At 45.7% G+C, this 14733-nt stretch overlaps 1 protein-coding gene across 6 annotated transcripts in view; it reads left to right on the top strand.

Annotated features, from left to right (window-relative positions):
- The window catches only part of SMAP1 (small ArfGAP 1), a 165819-nt gene that overhangs the window by 142177 nt on the left and 8909 nt on the right, over positions 1-14733 (top strand). For all 6 annotated transcript variants that reach the window (XM_037012622.2, XM_073224480.1, XM_073224482.1 and 3 more), the window contains one exon: positions 3826-3916. In XM_037012622.2, coding sequence (XP_036868517.2) covers positions 3826-3916 — 91 coding nt within the window. The remainder of the gene's footprint in view (positions 1-3825; positions 3917-14733) is intronic.

Raw genomic sequence — 14733 nt, 5'->3', positions numbered from 1 at the left:
CAGCTGCCCTGAATATAATAATAGCACCAAAGAAAATGTCAGGGAATTTTAGGTGCCTGAGGGCTTGATGTGAATCAGCGGTTTGCCTCAGCTGCAGAGAGGGTTAGCGCTCCCCGCCCCCTCCCTCACCTGCCTTCCCCACACGCTGCGCCATGGAGAGTAGGGCCAAGTGGCCAGATGCTACCAGTTGCCTGGAGGGGAGACTTTCTGATGTTTGGCATTGTCCATACATACATAGAATATCCTTTAGCATCATACCCAGTGATTCTGTAGTGCTGGACATTTTGCTGACAGAGACCAGCCATGCAAGAGATGTTACAATGGCATTTGATGAATCACGTAATGAATTGAGTAAAATGTCTTCTAAGGCTCCTTACTGTTTTGAAATTTCTATAAATCTTTGATACTTCTCCAGCCCAGTGAAATGTTGTTTGCTGTATTAGTGTCCCTAGGCCAAAGAGAGAGCCATTTACTGAAGGATGTCCATATGGTTGGAGAAATAAAGTGTAGATTACAGTTCTAAATTGAATCCTAAAAATGTAATTTAAGAAAGAATATTAAATTCAGAAACAGTACACTTCGTACTGATAGGCTTGATGTGAAAAGGTCTGTAAGTACATTATAAAGAATGGTAAAAAAGGGAAAGGGGAACTTGAACAAGATTCTGAATAAATAAAATACAATTGGTAATAAATGAGTTATGTGCAAGTTTACATGCAATCTCACATGAAATAGCTTTTAAAAGTAATTATAGCTATCAATCTACAGGAGAAATACAAGGCAGTGCTTTTTATTAATGTATTGATATTGTCTAGTCAGATGGCTTTAATAGGTGAACAACATGGATGACACAGTCTTTGAATTCTTTTTCTACTTTATAGTAGAATAGATCGTGATGTACAACCCAAAGCTTTTGAGAAATCCATCGTTCATAAATTTTTACTAAATATTTTAGTAAAGATTAAATCCTACTATAAAGATTTCAGTAGGCCCCCAGATGAGGTAGGTAGTGTGGGCATTGTGTGTTGTTGAGTCACTTGATAGAAAATATATTTCGCATTTCAAGGTGTGATGAGGCAGGAGATAGCCGTGAATCCCCCCAAAGTGTCACTCTGACCATCTCACAGTCACACACCCTGGAGCTGCTGGGCCCCTTCCCCGGAGGGCCCCTCGGCCCCGGGGACTGGCTCCCCAGGGGCTGCGTCTTTGCTTTCCCTGCTCACTCTCTCTGAAAATTGCTGGCTCTTCTAGTTACCTGCTCTGGCTGGCTGTTAGGTCCTTCCACAGTGTGGCCCCTGCTATTTTTTCAGATTTTTCTTTCAGTACATCCCTCACACAGACCTATAGGGTAATCAGATATGCCCGCCGCCTTGACCTGTCTGCCACACTCGGTTTTCTTCACTAGGTGCCTTTACCAACGCCCGCCTGTAGCCGCCTGCCCTGGTGTTTGCAGACCTCGGAGTAGATAGCCCCAGTCATCCATGACCGCCATCACCTTGAACTTAATGGCTTGTTACACCGTGTATGTGGTCGTTGTGCTGTGACCTGTGTGAAGGGTGTTTGTGTACTTGCCCTGCCCCTTCCACCAGCTTGTGGGTCCTTCACTGAAGCTTCTCTTTCTGTCATCGGAAGAGTAGTAGTGTCCATGCGCAGTGAGCATTGGGTACATATTTATTTTTGAATCTAATTTGTGATGAATAGAAATTATTAAGGAAAAGGCACCGTGGTACAGGGGCAGGAGCCCTGTCAGGAGATCGGGCTCAACCACTACAGCCACTCCTGGGCCCTTCGGGCACATTCTGTCACCTTAACATCCTCAAGTTCATAGTGAGAGTGGAACATAATTTGTTACATGTCCCTTCCTGTGTGGCGCTATGCATGTTAAAGGAAACTGATTATAAACGATGTAGAAACTGATTATAATTTGGCATATAGTCAGTTTTTAAGGAGTATTTTTTGATAATTACCTCTAGAACTTAGAAAGCTGTATACCTTCCCTCTTCTTCTATATTAATGCTATTTTCTACATTAATCAGTCAACTAAAGAATAGTGAGTCATAGTCAAGGGGCTCAGCTGTTATTTCTGTTATCTAAAGGGATACGAAATGGTGGTGATTGTAGGAGTTGGAAACTAAGTAGCTTTGATTCAGTTATATTCTGTGGAGAAGCCTTATGACATAAAAAGATTGGCTAGTGAAGCTTCTTAAGAAAAGTTTTAATAATTTGAATGAGACATCTTCTCAATATGACTCTAAGGAAATTACGTTTTATAAAATTGCTTTATCTAACTAGACCTATGTTCTTGCTTGTTAGAAAGTTTTGTTTAATAAATTATAGATGGTTTAATTTTATCCATTGACAGTTGACTGTATTCTCCATTTACTGAAAGGCAGATTTGTGATGGTTTTAGTAGCAAGAGAATTTACAGTGAAATGATGCTATATATACTGATTGGCATGTCTAAGCTGAATGTAAAAACATCAAAAGGGTGACATTTATATGAAGGAAAATGTTATCATTGAGGTCTTGATTTACTGTTACCACACTTTTATTATGTCCCTGCGCCCAAATCCTTTTAACAGGATAATAGCATTCTCAGTCTTCTAAAACTTGGCTTCAAGAAATTGTGTACTTTATATGATAGCTATATTTCAAATATCTTAATTTTATCTTGTTATTCTTTGCAAGGTACTACAGAATTAGTATGTTATAGAGTTAAAGGACAAATTAATAGTTTGTGTTTAATATTTTTGTTGCTCAAGGTTTACTGTCTTTATATCCTGAAAATATTTCTAAATAGGACTTTTCATGTTATAAGCAAGTCTGGTAGAAATCAAATGTTCTTGAAGAATTTTTCATTTTAGAAGATCTTATTAGGAAGGTACATGTGTAACACGACAGGTACACCTGCACAGTAGCTGGCGAGGAGGAGCTAGTGCCCCCTCGACGCCTCCCCAGGTGTGATGACCAAGCGCATCTTCAGACGGTGTCTGATGTCTCTGGGTTCAGAACCCTGACTTAGAGGCAAAGTTCTTAGGCACAGACGCACTTCAGGCCTCTGTTGGGGGTCTCGGCAAGCCGCCTACTCCCTCCCACAAGCGGCCTCTCCCTCTCCACGTGCAGACAGGTCTTGATCCCTGGAAATAAATTTTGCCTCCAGTGAGTCCTGCCTGCTTACCCAGGCTTTGCTTATGCCTTTGCCCAGTGATTCCAAAAGAGCTGATTACAGTCGACCCATCCACAGTGTAGAAGGTTGGGGCACCGAACCCCTCATGCAGTTGAAATCTGCATGTAACTTTTGACTGCCTACAATCTTTACTGCTGATAGCCTACTGTTGACTGGAAGCCTTACTGATAACATAAAATAGTGGATTAACACATATTTTGTATGGTAAATGTATTATGTTCTTACAATAAAGTAAGCTAGAGAAAAGAACAATTTTCAACTTGTCAAAAATCTCTAAAGAATTTTCCAATACGTTTTTTGAAAATAATCCAGAGGAGTGGAGCTGTGTAATCCAAATCCGTGTTGTTCAAGGGTTACTATAATATGAAATGCAGTTCTTAAAAAAACCTGTAATTTCACATAAAGGATTTAAATGATTAAGAACAGTTACATTAAGCTTGTATACTCACTCTTTTGGGGTCCTAATATGTAAGGTTTATCATGTTATTTTTTTATATAATAATAAATGCTCTAGGCTTCATTACACTATGCTTCATATACTTTATTATGCTAACTTTATTAAAGATATACATAACTAATTGGGGCTTAAAAGGCTTGTTTGACTTAAGAAAAATTAATAAATCTGATTTACTTTAAAGCTGCAGAAGAAAGAAGATCAGCAACTAGAGCCTAAAAAAAGTACCAGCCCTAAAAAAGCTCCGGAGCCCACTGTTGATCTTCTAGGACTCGGTAAGTAATAAAAAATATACAGGCCACCATCAGAGTTAGAGAACAACTGACACCTTGACTTGATATGAATCTAACGGCTCTATTGGCAGTATGCCAGCAGATACCTGTTAGCTGGATTTGGAAATGGTGGGGTTCGTCTGCTGAGTTACCGCAGAAGAGGAAATCTGTAATGAGGGAGCTCGTGTCTGCCAGCACTGCCTTCCCCGAAACACAAGTAATGAGCTCCTTGGGGAAAGAAGAGCGTCACTCATCCTCAGGCCTCACAGAGGCGACAGCTCGGCGTTCTGGGGAGCATAGGTGGTTCCCTTCCCCACCCCCATCTTTCCATTTCTTCAGTTTTATTGGGGGGTTGGGCTCCCTTAGGAAGATGATTCAGGGGTAGCCTTACTGCAAAATGTGCTGGTTTAAAATCATACTTGATTTTGGTTAACTGAAGCAAAATGCTTTATACCAACCTTTAGTGGCTGGATTCATTTCATGTGTCTGGTAACAATAAGAAGTGCTCATTTTAATTTAATGTCATTTATTCTCATGGCTGACAGGTGCATGTTGTCTGGCTGGTAAAGTAAACAGGCTCCATTCAAGGAGTGCTTGCAACAAATGTCAGCTCTTTTTGCATTTTTCTCCTCCTCTTTCTAAAATATATTCAGAAATGGTTATTTTTAGTGATATCTGAACCCTGGGCAATAATTAATTAAATTTTGGGGTGGAAAGATGAACATTAAAGGGAAAGAATGAAAGAAAGATGGTTGGAGCAGAGATGAATGTCATACCTGCTCTTCTGAGAATTGATCTTAGGTCTTGCTCAGTACATTGTTTTCTGTAGTAAGATTTACAGTTGAATGTTTTATTCATTTCTTAAGAAACTGGTATATCATGTAAATGTACTCCCTGTAGGTAAAATCTTCTATGGTGGTGAAAATTAGTATATTAGAAATATAAAAAACAACTGTAATTTTAAAAGTAGGACTTCAGTCCAGGGACTCTAAATATAACCATGTTGAATTGTAGGCCTTACAATTTCTGTGTTTTATTTCTCTTGCTGTAAGTGAGAGAAAAGGGAAAAGACTTATTATCAAGGTAAGAAAATAACTTACTGAAACTATATGCATTTCTCTTTACTGCAGCCTTCCCCTTCCAGTCTAAGTGCCTGGATTATTAGTTTAGAACTTAGAAATGTAAGATATAAACTTTTTAATCCTGCATACTCATTCATTGAATCAGGAAATACTTATTGTGTACTGTGTGTTCAGGGACCACTGGAGGCACTAGGGAGATACCATGAAAGCAAACAGATAAAAACATCTGACCTGGAGCTTTCATTTTGTCTGGGGGAAAATGAATTAGTTAAATATATCATGGCTAATATATAGTGAGAGCTATAGATAAAATAAAGCAAAAATGGGGATTTCAATTTTGAAGGCTGTGTGGCGGCAGGTTGATGTGTGAGAGCACGGCAGGGGCAGGGGGCAGCCAGTGGGGAGTGGTCTGGGGAGATGGTGACAGAGGGTCCGGTCAGGCTGGGGAGAGAGGCAGGTGGACGAGGACAGCGCTTTGGCTTTTATTCGGTGTGCCAGAAATACGTTGCAGGGTTTTGAGCAAAGAAGTACATAATCTGACTTTAGTTTTCAAAGAATTACTGTTGCTGTTATGTTAAACATAGATTGTAGCAGGGACACAGTAAGGCTGGAATCAGGAAGACAGTAAGGAAACAATCACAGTAATACAGGTGAGAGATGACAGTGGCTTAAAGTCGTTAGTGGTGGCCTTGGAGGTTACAAGAAGTAATCAGGTTGTGGATATATTTTAAAGATAGAGCCAAAAGCATTTGCCAACCATTTGAAATTATAGGATGTTTACCTTTGGGAATGAACCTATAGAAGAGGCAAGTCTGCTGAAACACTGCTGCAGCCATGTCTTGAAAGGAACAGGGGGTGGGGTCTAGGAGGCCAGTGGAGTAGCTGACCCTCGTATGCTCAGCTGTTGCCGTGGGGATGCTGCATAGTGAATAACCCGAGAGCGCAACAGCTTGTGCCAATAAACACGCTTATTTGTCTTACTCTCAGGTCTGTTGGTCAGTGAGGCATCTCTTGCAGAACTTCTTCTGATGTGCTTTCTACCTTCCTGGTTATTGCTAGGAACTGCATATGCCACATTGGGTCATCATTTGCGAAGCTCCTTTAAACGTTTCCCTGCCTCCCACCGCCCAAACGCAAAGGCAGTGCCGCTCGCCCCAGGGTGTGTCATAGGCAGCACCCCTCTCCTGGCCGTGGTGCCGAGGAGAGTTTGCTGCTGCTGTCCATCCGTGCTGCCTGGCAGAGGACCCCGGAGCCTCAGGGGCCCACACCAGTTAATGTTTCTTCCTCCCACTCGTGGGCCTGCTCCCAGGTTTACTGTTTGTGTTCAGTAGAACAAGCAGTCGTCCCAAGTCAGTATTGATTGTATGTGTCTTCCTTCGACAGCAGACGGTGTTTCTGCTACCCAAAGTGAGCCTGCTCCCCCCCCCAGTGGGACTCTGATTTTCCCCGTGAACGCGGTGGGGTGCAGGGAGCAGGTGCTCCGAATTATGATTTATAGTCATGCAAAACTGACCACATATCCCCATGTGAGTGAGACCAGAACAGACATTACTTCAATCATTTGCAGAGAATACTGAAAAAGCCCCAAAGAATTAGTTGTTACATGACCGTGGTGAGCCACGAGTCCCAAGTTTGCTGTTTGTGTTCAGGATCACTTTTAATAGCCTCCTCATTGGGTAATAGTTAAGGCCAGCTTTTGGTGACTCAGCCTCCCCTTTAAATGATGCTTTGGAGAGTCCGTGCTTTTTTTTTTTTCCCCTTCAACATGGTGACTCAGCTAAACCTCCTTTCTTCAGCTCACCTTCCTGATACCCCTCGTATCAGTGATACAGCGTGCGGAGGTGGGTGCCTGGGGTGGGCCGCCCAGGGGTCTGGGAGGGTAGCGTCCTCCTGCGCGAGAAGGCGTCTCACAAAGAATCCGCGTGAACTTGGTAGTGAGACTCTCGCTCACCACTTAAATAAAATCATTCTCATGCTTACCCACTTTAACCTAAGGAAATGTCTTCCTAAACATGCATGAATTTAATTTTAAATACTGAACTATACAGAGAAGTAGATAGATTCCCTCAGTGTTTTCTTAGTTGAAAAGCTCAAGGGAATATACAGCTTTGGGTACGTTTCGAAGTTTTTCATCTCAGCCCTGGCCTCAGTCTCAGGCCCCTGACCTCGTGGGCAGCAGGTGGGGCAGTGCAGCTCCCAGCGCGTCTTCCTCACGGGATCCTGTCCAAAGGGTGGTTTATCTTCACAAGTTTCTATTCTCAGGAAGGAAAATTTCCCTAGAAAACGCCCCCAGCAGAGTTCTCAGGGCCCCCAGGTCAGAAGGGGATTACACAGCCTCACTCTAGCTGCAAGGGAAGCTAGGAAAACAATATTCAGCCTTGGGTGGGCTTTGCCATCAGAAAGCACCTGCGTGGGGCTTTGCAGCCATAGCGCCTCATCCTTAAGGCAGCCTTTCAGGGCACAGAGTATTTTACACATGCACACCCACACTCCCCCCACCTTTTTTTAACAGACAAGAAAATTGAAGCCAACAAAAGTTAAACTTCTAAAAGTTGACTTTTAAGTTGACTTCTAAGAAGCTTGTAGATGATATAACTGGGATTCAAACCGAGGTCCAACTCCAAAGTCCATTCTCAGCTCTTAAGATGAACCGTAGCAAGGTGTTTGACACGAGTATTAAATTATTATCTTGGAACTTGAAGAAACACTTAGATGATAGCACTTACTGTGTGCTAGGCACTGCTTTGAGTTTTACAAATAGTCACTGAATCTTTGCAACTGCACTGAGGTTTGTGAACTATCATTATTTCCGTTTTACAGGTGAAGAAACTGATGCACAAAGAGGCTAAGTAAGTTGCCCAAAGTCACTCAGCCAGGAAATTACAGGGTCAGGCTCGTGTTCTTAACTATCACACTACATTGATCTATGATAGAAAATAGAACTCTAAGACCACCAGGTGACACGATGCCACGCGAAGCAGACCTCAGGCCCATCTTTCAGACTGATAGCTGATGGCACCATGTGCTGAGAGGAGCACTGGATTCAGAGGCAGGACACTGGCTCGGGTTCTGGCATTTTCATCTGAAAATTGAAAGTAGTTGATGGGCAGAATATAAATGAATGAATAAAACATGAAGCAGACAGCACAGAAACCTCACATGGTGCTGTGCTGGGGCCACGACCTTGACCCCAGGTCAGAGGCCAGCCGGACATGTTTGGGCCTTGAAGGGATGAGCAGGGGATGGGTTGGAACGATGCTGACCTTGGGACTCCTGCTGGGAAGCCCGATCTTTGGCCTGTGGGGGATTTGTAGCTCCCTAAAAACACAGAGGAAATGGGAGGGCCTCAAAGAAACTTAGTCTGTCACCATTTATTAAACATTTAAAAGGAGATTTGTTTTATTCAATTTGGTTTCATTTCATATTTCTTGTGAGGCTCTAAAATCCTACAGAAGTGTGTGTGTGTGTCTGTGTGTGTGTGAAGCTATGCCATAAGCCTCTTCTCAGCCATCAGAGCTCTGAGTCAGGCAGCGTGTCTCTCTCCCAGAAGGTGAGGCGCCGCAGGGTTCCTCTCTGTGAGGGTGCCCCCTCCCCCCAGCTGGCCTCACGGTGGGCCTGTGCAGCATGGACAGGCTCGGAGGCGGGGACAGCAAGAGGGTTCAGACCACCTTTAAGGCCACTGAAGCCATTGTAGTAAAGTTAGCCTAAATGCCACCTAGGTAGCAGGAAGAAAAAAAAAATGGTTTCCCTTAACTCTGTCAGTTTATTTTCTTAGCATTTGAAAACAATTTGAAGCTTAAAATTTGAATATGGTTTAAAAAGAATTTATGACTTGAGTTTGCAAAGTTATACACATGGGAGTCTGTTCTATTTCATAAAACAAGTCATGTGTTTTGATACAAAGGAAATCCTAATAGCATTTTTATTAAGGAAGAAGCTTTACATGTTTTCTTTAGTAGAAAATAAAAAGGTTGTGTGAGCAACATGAAGGTTCATAACGCTTTAAGAAGAAAGAGCGCTGCTGTCGGGGAGCGCACACCCTACCTCGCGCTCCCAGGGGCGGCCCTCCCCCTCTTCCGTCGGGGCCTGCTCGCTCCGGATTCCTCCCCGGGTGGTGTGACGCCTCAGGGGTCACAGAGGAGGAGCTGGGCTTGGCAGTGTCCACTGTAACAAGGGTGTTCTCAGGGCTGGGTGTTCACGCCCAGTCGGAAACGGTCATGGAAAACAGCATCCGTCTACTTGTCAGGGTCTTACCTGCCTTAAACTAGATCAGTAATACATAAAATCTCATGTTGCTCTTTGACATTTTTTATTATTTATGCAAATAGATTATAGCCAGCTAATGCCTCTGACATTCAAATGAAGGATGAGTTCACTGAGTATTTGTTGAGCACCAGCAGAGGTCACGGAGCTCTAGTAATTACCAGAGGATGCAGCTGCGTGCGTGCGTGTGTGTGTGTGTGTGAATATGGAAAAAAAGCTAAAATTTCTAATTCAGATTTTATTTACTTTAGTTCGAAGGTAATCTTTTTGCTGCTGCTGGTCAGAGGAGGGGCAGATGGGGTGGGTTTTGTTTCCGTACCGTGCAGCCTTACCGCGAGCACCGTCCGCGTTCATGGGGGCGCCTTAGAGTGAGCGGGTCGGTGGGGAAAGGAGCCCCCGCCCGGACGAGCGCCGCCCCCGACGCCCACCGCCCGGGGTGCGGCCGGGGCGGGAGGGGGTGGCTCTGGAGGGCGTGCTTCCGACTCGGGGACCCCGCCTCCCTCAGGGAGGAGCCGGAGGGGGGCAGCCCTGCGCAGGCGGCCGGTCCTGAAGCGGCGGTGACCCCCGAGGCGGGCAGTCCTGGGGACGCCCAGGCTGCGGACACGGGAAGGGAGCCCACGAGGGTGCCGGCCGCCGGGTCCTCCCCCGGGAGGGGCCCTGGACTCGAGGGAGGGAGACCCCCCAGACGCAGCCGTCGGCCGGGACCGCAGGGGGCGCTGGTGGAGGGCGGGGCCCGCGGAGTGGGGAGGGCGTTGTGCCCGGACCGCGGCACTTTCCAGAAACGGCGGCATGGATTCACCTCTCCCAGCGGAAGGGGAGCCGGGTTCCCGCCTGTCGTTTACCACCATGGCTCTGCGGTCGCCGAGAAACCCCCCGACAGTCTGGTGGTCAGGCATCCCGATTCCCCAGGCGGCGACGTGCCGCTGCCGTGTGCCGAGCGCTGAATCCAGGAGGCCTGGGGCCATCCCAGGGCGCCCAGCCGCCGTTCACATGACGGCTCTTGGGCGGCCTGCCGTTTGCGGGCCCTGGCTCGGGGCAGGGAGGGTCGCAGGCCTGACCGAGCAGGCGTGGGGTCAGGTCAGGTCGGCCGGCCACGGAACCGGGTTCGGATGTCACAGCCCCGGGAGGCGGGGAGCCGGGCCGCGTGCTGTGTGGCCGGCAGTGCCGTCGGCCCGCCCGCAGGTGCCTTTACCGGGTCGGGTCACGGCCGCACGGACGGTTTTAATCTCCGTGCGAAAGGGGCACGTGGTTCCGCGTGGACGCACCAGGAGAAGCATTCAGACCGGTCGTCGCAGCTGAGCTTCCCAGGTGCGCCCCCAGACCTCCGTTGAAATCTTAAACTTGCTGTAAAACTCTTGAGGTGATGCGAGGATTAAACTGAGGTACTTTGGAGAGAGCATTGTCCAGAATACCTGGCAGTTGGAACTTAAATAAAATTAATAGTGTTTAACACGTGTTATGAAACTGCAGAGTGTTATATATTTTTTTCCTTAATAGTTTATGAACTGTCGTTCAGAGGTACTTGGAATGGGCCAAGAAGACACTAGTGTTTTGAATACTTTGTTTACTCATTTGTATTCTTGGTGTCGGAAGAGCTGTGACCTAACCCCAAGTAATGGAGTTGAGAGTCTCTGGCACCGTATTGAGCATTTCTGGATGAAGGAGACTGGCCCACGTGACTTTGTCATATTTGAAATGTTACCTGCTTTCTAAGCATCTGTCATCGTCATGATGCAAACAAGGCCAGGAAATGCGTGCTGGGTGCCTTCTGTTCATATGAAATGTAGCACTGCTTTTTAACAACTTTTCTTCAGCTCAGAACACTTTAACCTTTCCTTGTGAATTTCTGTATGTGTGCAGTTTAAACCACTCATCTACCGAGTTTCAGATAAAACACTAGTCTGGAATCTTGAAGTAACGTAGAAAGAGAATAGCTCCCCACGAGCAGAGCAGCTCACGGCAGGCTTGCTGCCTTGCCGCTCAGATTGAAATTCCTTCATTTCACTGCGTTGTCCTAATTTCTTCTGTTTGCTCATTGCTTTTCAAGGGGTCCTTTGTGCTTCATTATCGTCCTTTAGGATGTTGTCACCAGCTACATTTCTTCCATTTGCCTTAGGCTTTTCTTGTACTCTGGGTCTGCCATTATTTTTATTGTCCGCCAACTGCTGTTCCTGCACACTGATGATGGGGCTGCCGCCAGGAGCACGTGGTCACCCGCGGTCTGTGGTGAATTCTGATTAGGTCTTTGCACAGACATCCACTTCTCTCGCAGAAGGTACCGTGCGGGCGGATCTGCGGTTCCCTTTCTCATGGAAGAAGAGGTTTCCATTGGGGTGGGGGTGTGTGTGCACATGCACGTGCATGAGATTTTGCACCCAAAATGTAACCCGTGTGAATTTAAATATTTTTGTTAATGGCAGTTACATTATTTAAACCACTTAATTTGAGTAAGCCTTGTTCTAAGTTTTAAAATTACATTTGTGTGAAAAACCGTCGTCAGCATCTCCGTATTGCTGCTTTTGTGGCTTCTGAGTCTGTGTGCAGCTGGCAAAGACTGTGCAGCTGGTGGATCCTTGACCAAAAGGACGCAGTGACCTCGCAGTGACTCGTGAACGCTCCTCTGACCCAGGGCTGATGAGAGCCTGTGCCTGCCTCCCTTGGGCCAGTGGCTCACACCCACCCAGATCCCTCACTGTCAGTGGAGAAAACACAGTGGGCTTGGGAGATGAGGAACTGTGACATCCTCTCAGCGGCTGTCCCTGCTTCTCTTAGTACAAGTAACTGTAAACTGCTGGAAAGTTGGTTTAATTTTCAGAATTTTAAGTGTTTTCTTTATAATTAGGTATGGTTGTAATCACACAACTTTTGGTGAAATGTGGTTTTAAATAAAGAGCACTCACTACTCTGGGGTCAGCAGACTCCACTCTAGAGCGACATGGCTACTTAACTAGGGAGGCGACCTTGAACTTGCCTTTGACTCACGCTCCACCCTGTTTTCTGTGACTGGAGGCAGTGGAAGGAGATGCCCTGACCACCTTCCAAAATGGAGATGAAAATGGTAACATGCAAAACATTCTTTAAAAATGCCTAGGAAACATGATGTTTGTAATGGTTAAGTATTTTGTAACTGTCCTTTGAATACTGACAATCAAAGATACAACCTTCAAAACTAATTGAAACAATTCTTTTTAAAGAATTGCTTAGCTTGCCAAAATGTAGTAAGTCAAATTAGCCAACATTAAAACCCATTGGGAACTTGTATTTACTGATTTGCAAGGCTGGGAAGTTGTTGTTCTTCAACAGTTCTGTGAATGCTTAGCTTTTTAGTAGCAAGGAAAACTGATGGGGTGACATCCATCATGTAAGGGGATCATATGGAGAAGACGGGCAGAGAGAAAAGCGGGCCAGTATGTCATAGATGTGAGAGCAGAGAAGAGCCACCTGTGTCCATCTCAAGGCTGGGCAGGAGACCTTGGTCAGGCCTGAGAGAAAGTTCCTTACCTTAGGTTTTTACAGAAGGAAAAGCTTCCCCAACCACTGGAGCGCAGTGTCAGCCTGGCGGCAGAGATTGTTCTCCGGGGCAGGTGCTGCCTCCGTCTCAGTCTGACAGCTTCCAGAGACCCCTGGGCTCACAGCGGGAGCTCACTTTCCCAGCAGCCCTGCTGGCTGTGGTAGGGGGGTACAGAGAGAGCCCGACTTCCTCTGTGAGGAGTACCCTTCTGAGATTTCAAAAGGCCAGGTTTGAATTTATTCATTTTTTTAATGGCATAAGAGAATGGAGCTGTTCCAGGGGGTAGCAGAAATAGAAGTCATGTCACCCTGCAGTGAAGGAATCGAACTGTGTTTGTGTCATAGGACTGAGGGCATTTACCATCATGGTGGAGGTCTGGGAACAACCTAAATGCCCAGGAGTAAAGGACTGAATAAAGAATTTATTGGAGGTCCATGTAATATCATAGAATGCAGTCCCCCCTGCATACCCAATTTAAAACCATTTTTATAATGTATTTTTACATATACATTGTTTTAGGCATGTTTATAAGCATATGTGTTTGTAAGTGTAGAAAATATATGGTAGGGATGCTTCTTGGTGAAATGCACATAACAATTACCATTTCGACCAGTTTTACAGTTTAGTGGCATTAAGTACATTCACATATTGTGCCACCATTACCAACATCCATGGTGGGGAAATTCTAGCAATTTGAATCTTTTACAAGTGTTGCTTCCAGAGGAGAGGGGTTTCCTGCTCTGGGCAAGTTCACTATGCCTTCTATCAGACTGAATAAGGACAGTGGCAAGTTGGGGGTGTTAAAAGGTGTTCATGCCCCTTTAATTCTCACTGCGGCCACCCAGCTGTGTGCAAGCGGCAAAGACAGCCCCGTCTCTCCTGCGCCTGAGTGCAGGCCCAACGCTCTTCTAGCACCGGGGTTCCACGACTCCCCTTGTTGTCAGCGCTCTGCCCCTCCTCTTCCCTCCCTTGCCCCTTCCCCCTTCCCCGCCCCCAGCATTGGGAGGAACCCTGTGGGTGGGTCTCCGGTGACCTGCGGATGCCTGTCTGAATGCTGGGAACTGGGAGAGAGAATGGGTGTTTCCTCTCAGCCCTTCCTGGCGCTCCCCTGACTGACCAGCCGCTGTCTACAGCAAACAGCCTGCTGCCCATAAATATATTCAAACAGGCTCCTTAAGTGCACGATGGGCGATATTAAGGCCAGCCAAGTATCCTGGTCAGAAATTTCCATTTTGTTTACAATAAGAATGTTGCTTTTATAGTAAAAATCGAGTAAGATTATAACCTAAGGTTTGGGTGTAGCTCTGTGACACTGGACAAGTTAAACTTTGTTTGCCGTCTGTAAGTAAGGGTAATTAATAGTACCTTTCCCAGAGCATCATTATAAAGGGGTGTGTGTGTGTGTGTGTGTGTGTGTGTGTGTGTGTGTGTGTGTGTGTGTGTGTGTGTGTGTGTGTGTGTGTGTGTGTGTGTGTGTGTGTGTGTGCGCGCGCGCGTGCCCAGAGCATCATTATAAAGGGGTGTGTGTGTGTGTGTGTGTAGTACCTTTCCCAGAGCATCATTATAAAGGTGTGTGTGTGTGTGTGTGTATAGTACCTTTCCCAGAGCATCATTATAAAGGGGTGTGTGTGTGTGTGTGTGTGTGTGTGTGTGTGTGTAGTACCTTTCCCAGAGCATCATTATAAAGGTGTGTGTGTGTGTGTGTATAGTACCTTTCCCAGAGCATCATTATAAAGGTGTGTGTGTGTGTAGTACCTTTCCCAGAGCATCATTATGAAGGTGTGTGTGTGTGTGTGTGTGTGTGTGTGTGTATAGTACCTTTCCCAGAGCATCAATATAAAGGTGTGTGTGTGTGTGTGTATAGTACCTTTCCCAGAGCATCATTATAAACGTGTGTGTGTGTGTGTGTTAATAGTACCTTTCCCAGAGCATCATTATAAAGTGTGTGTGCGTGTGTGTGTGAA

Source organism: Manis javanica, chromosome 16 (genome assembly GCF_040802235.1).
Source record: "Manis javanica isolate MJ-LG chromosome 16, MJ_LKY, whole genome shotgun sequence".
Taxonomy (NCBI): domain Eukaryota; kingdom Metazoa; phylum Chordata; class Mammalia; order Pholidota; family Manidae; genus Manis; species Manis javanica.
This window is presented reverse-complemented; position numbering and strand designations above follow the sequence as displayed.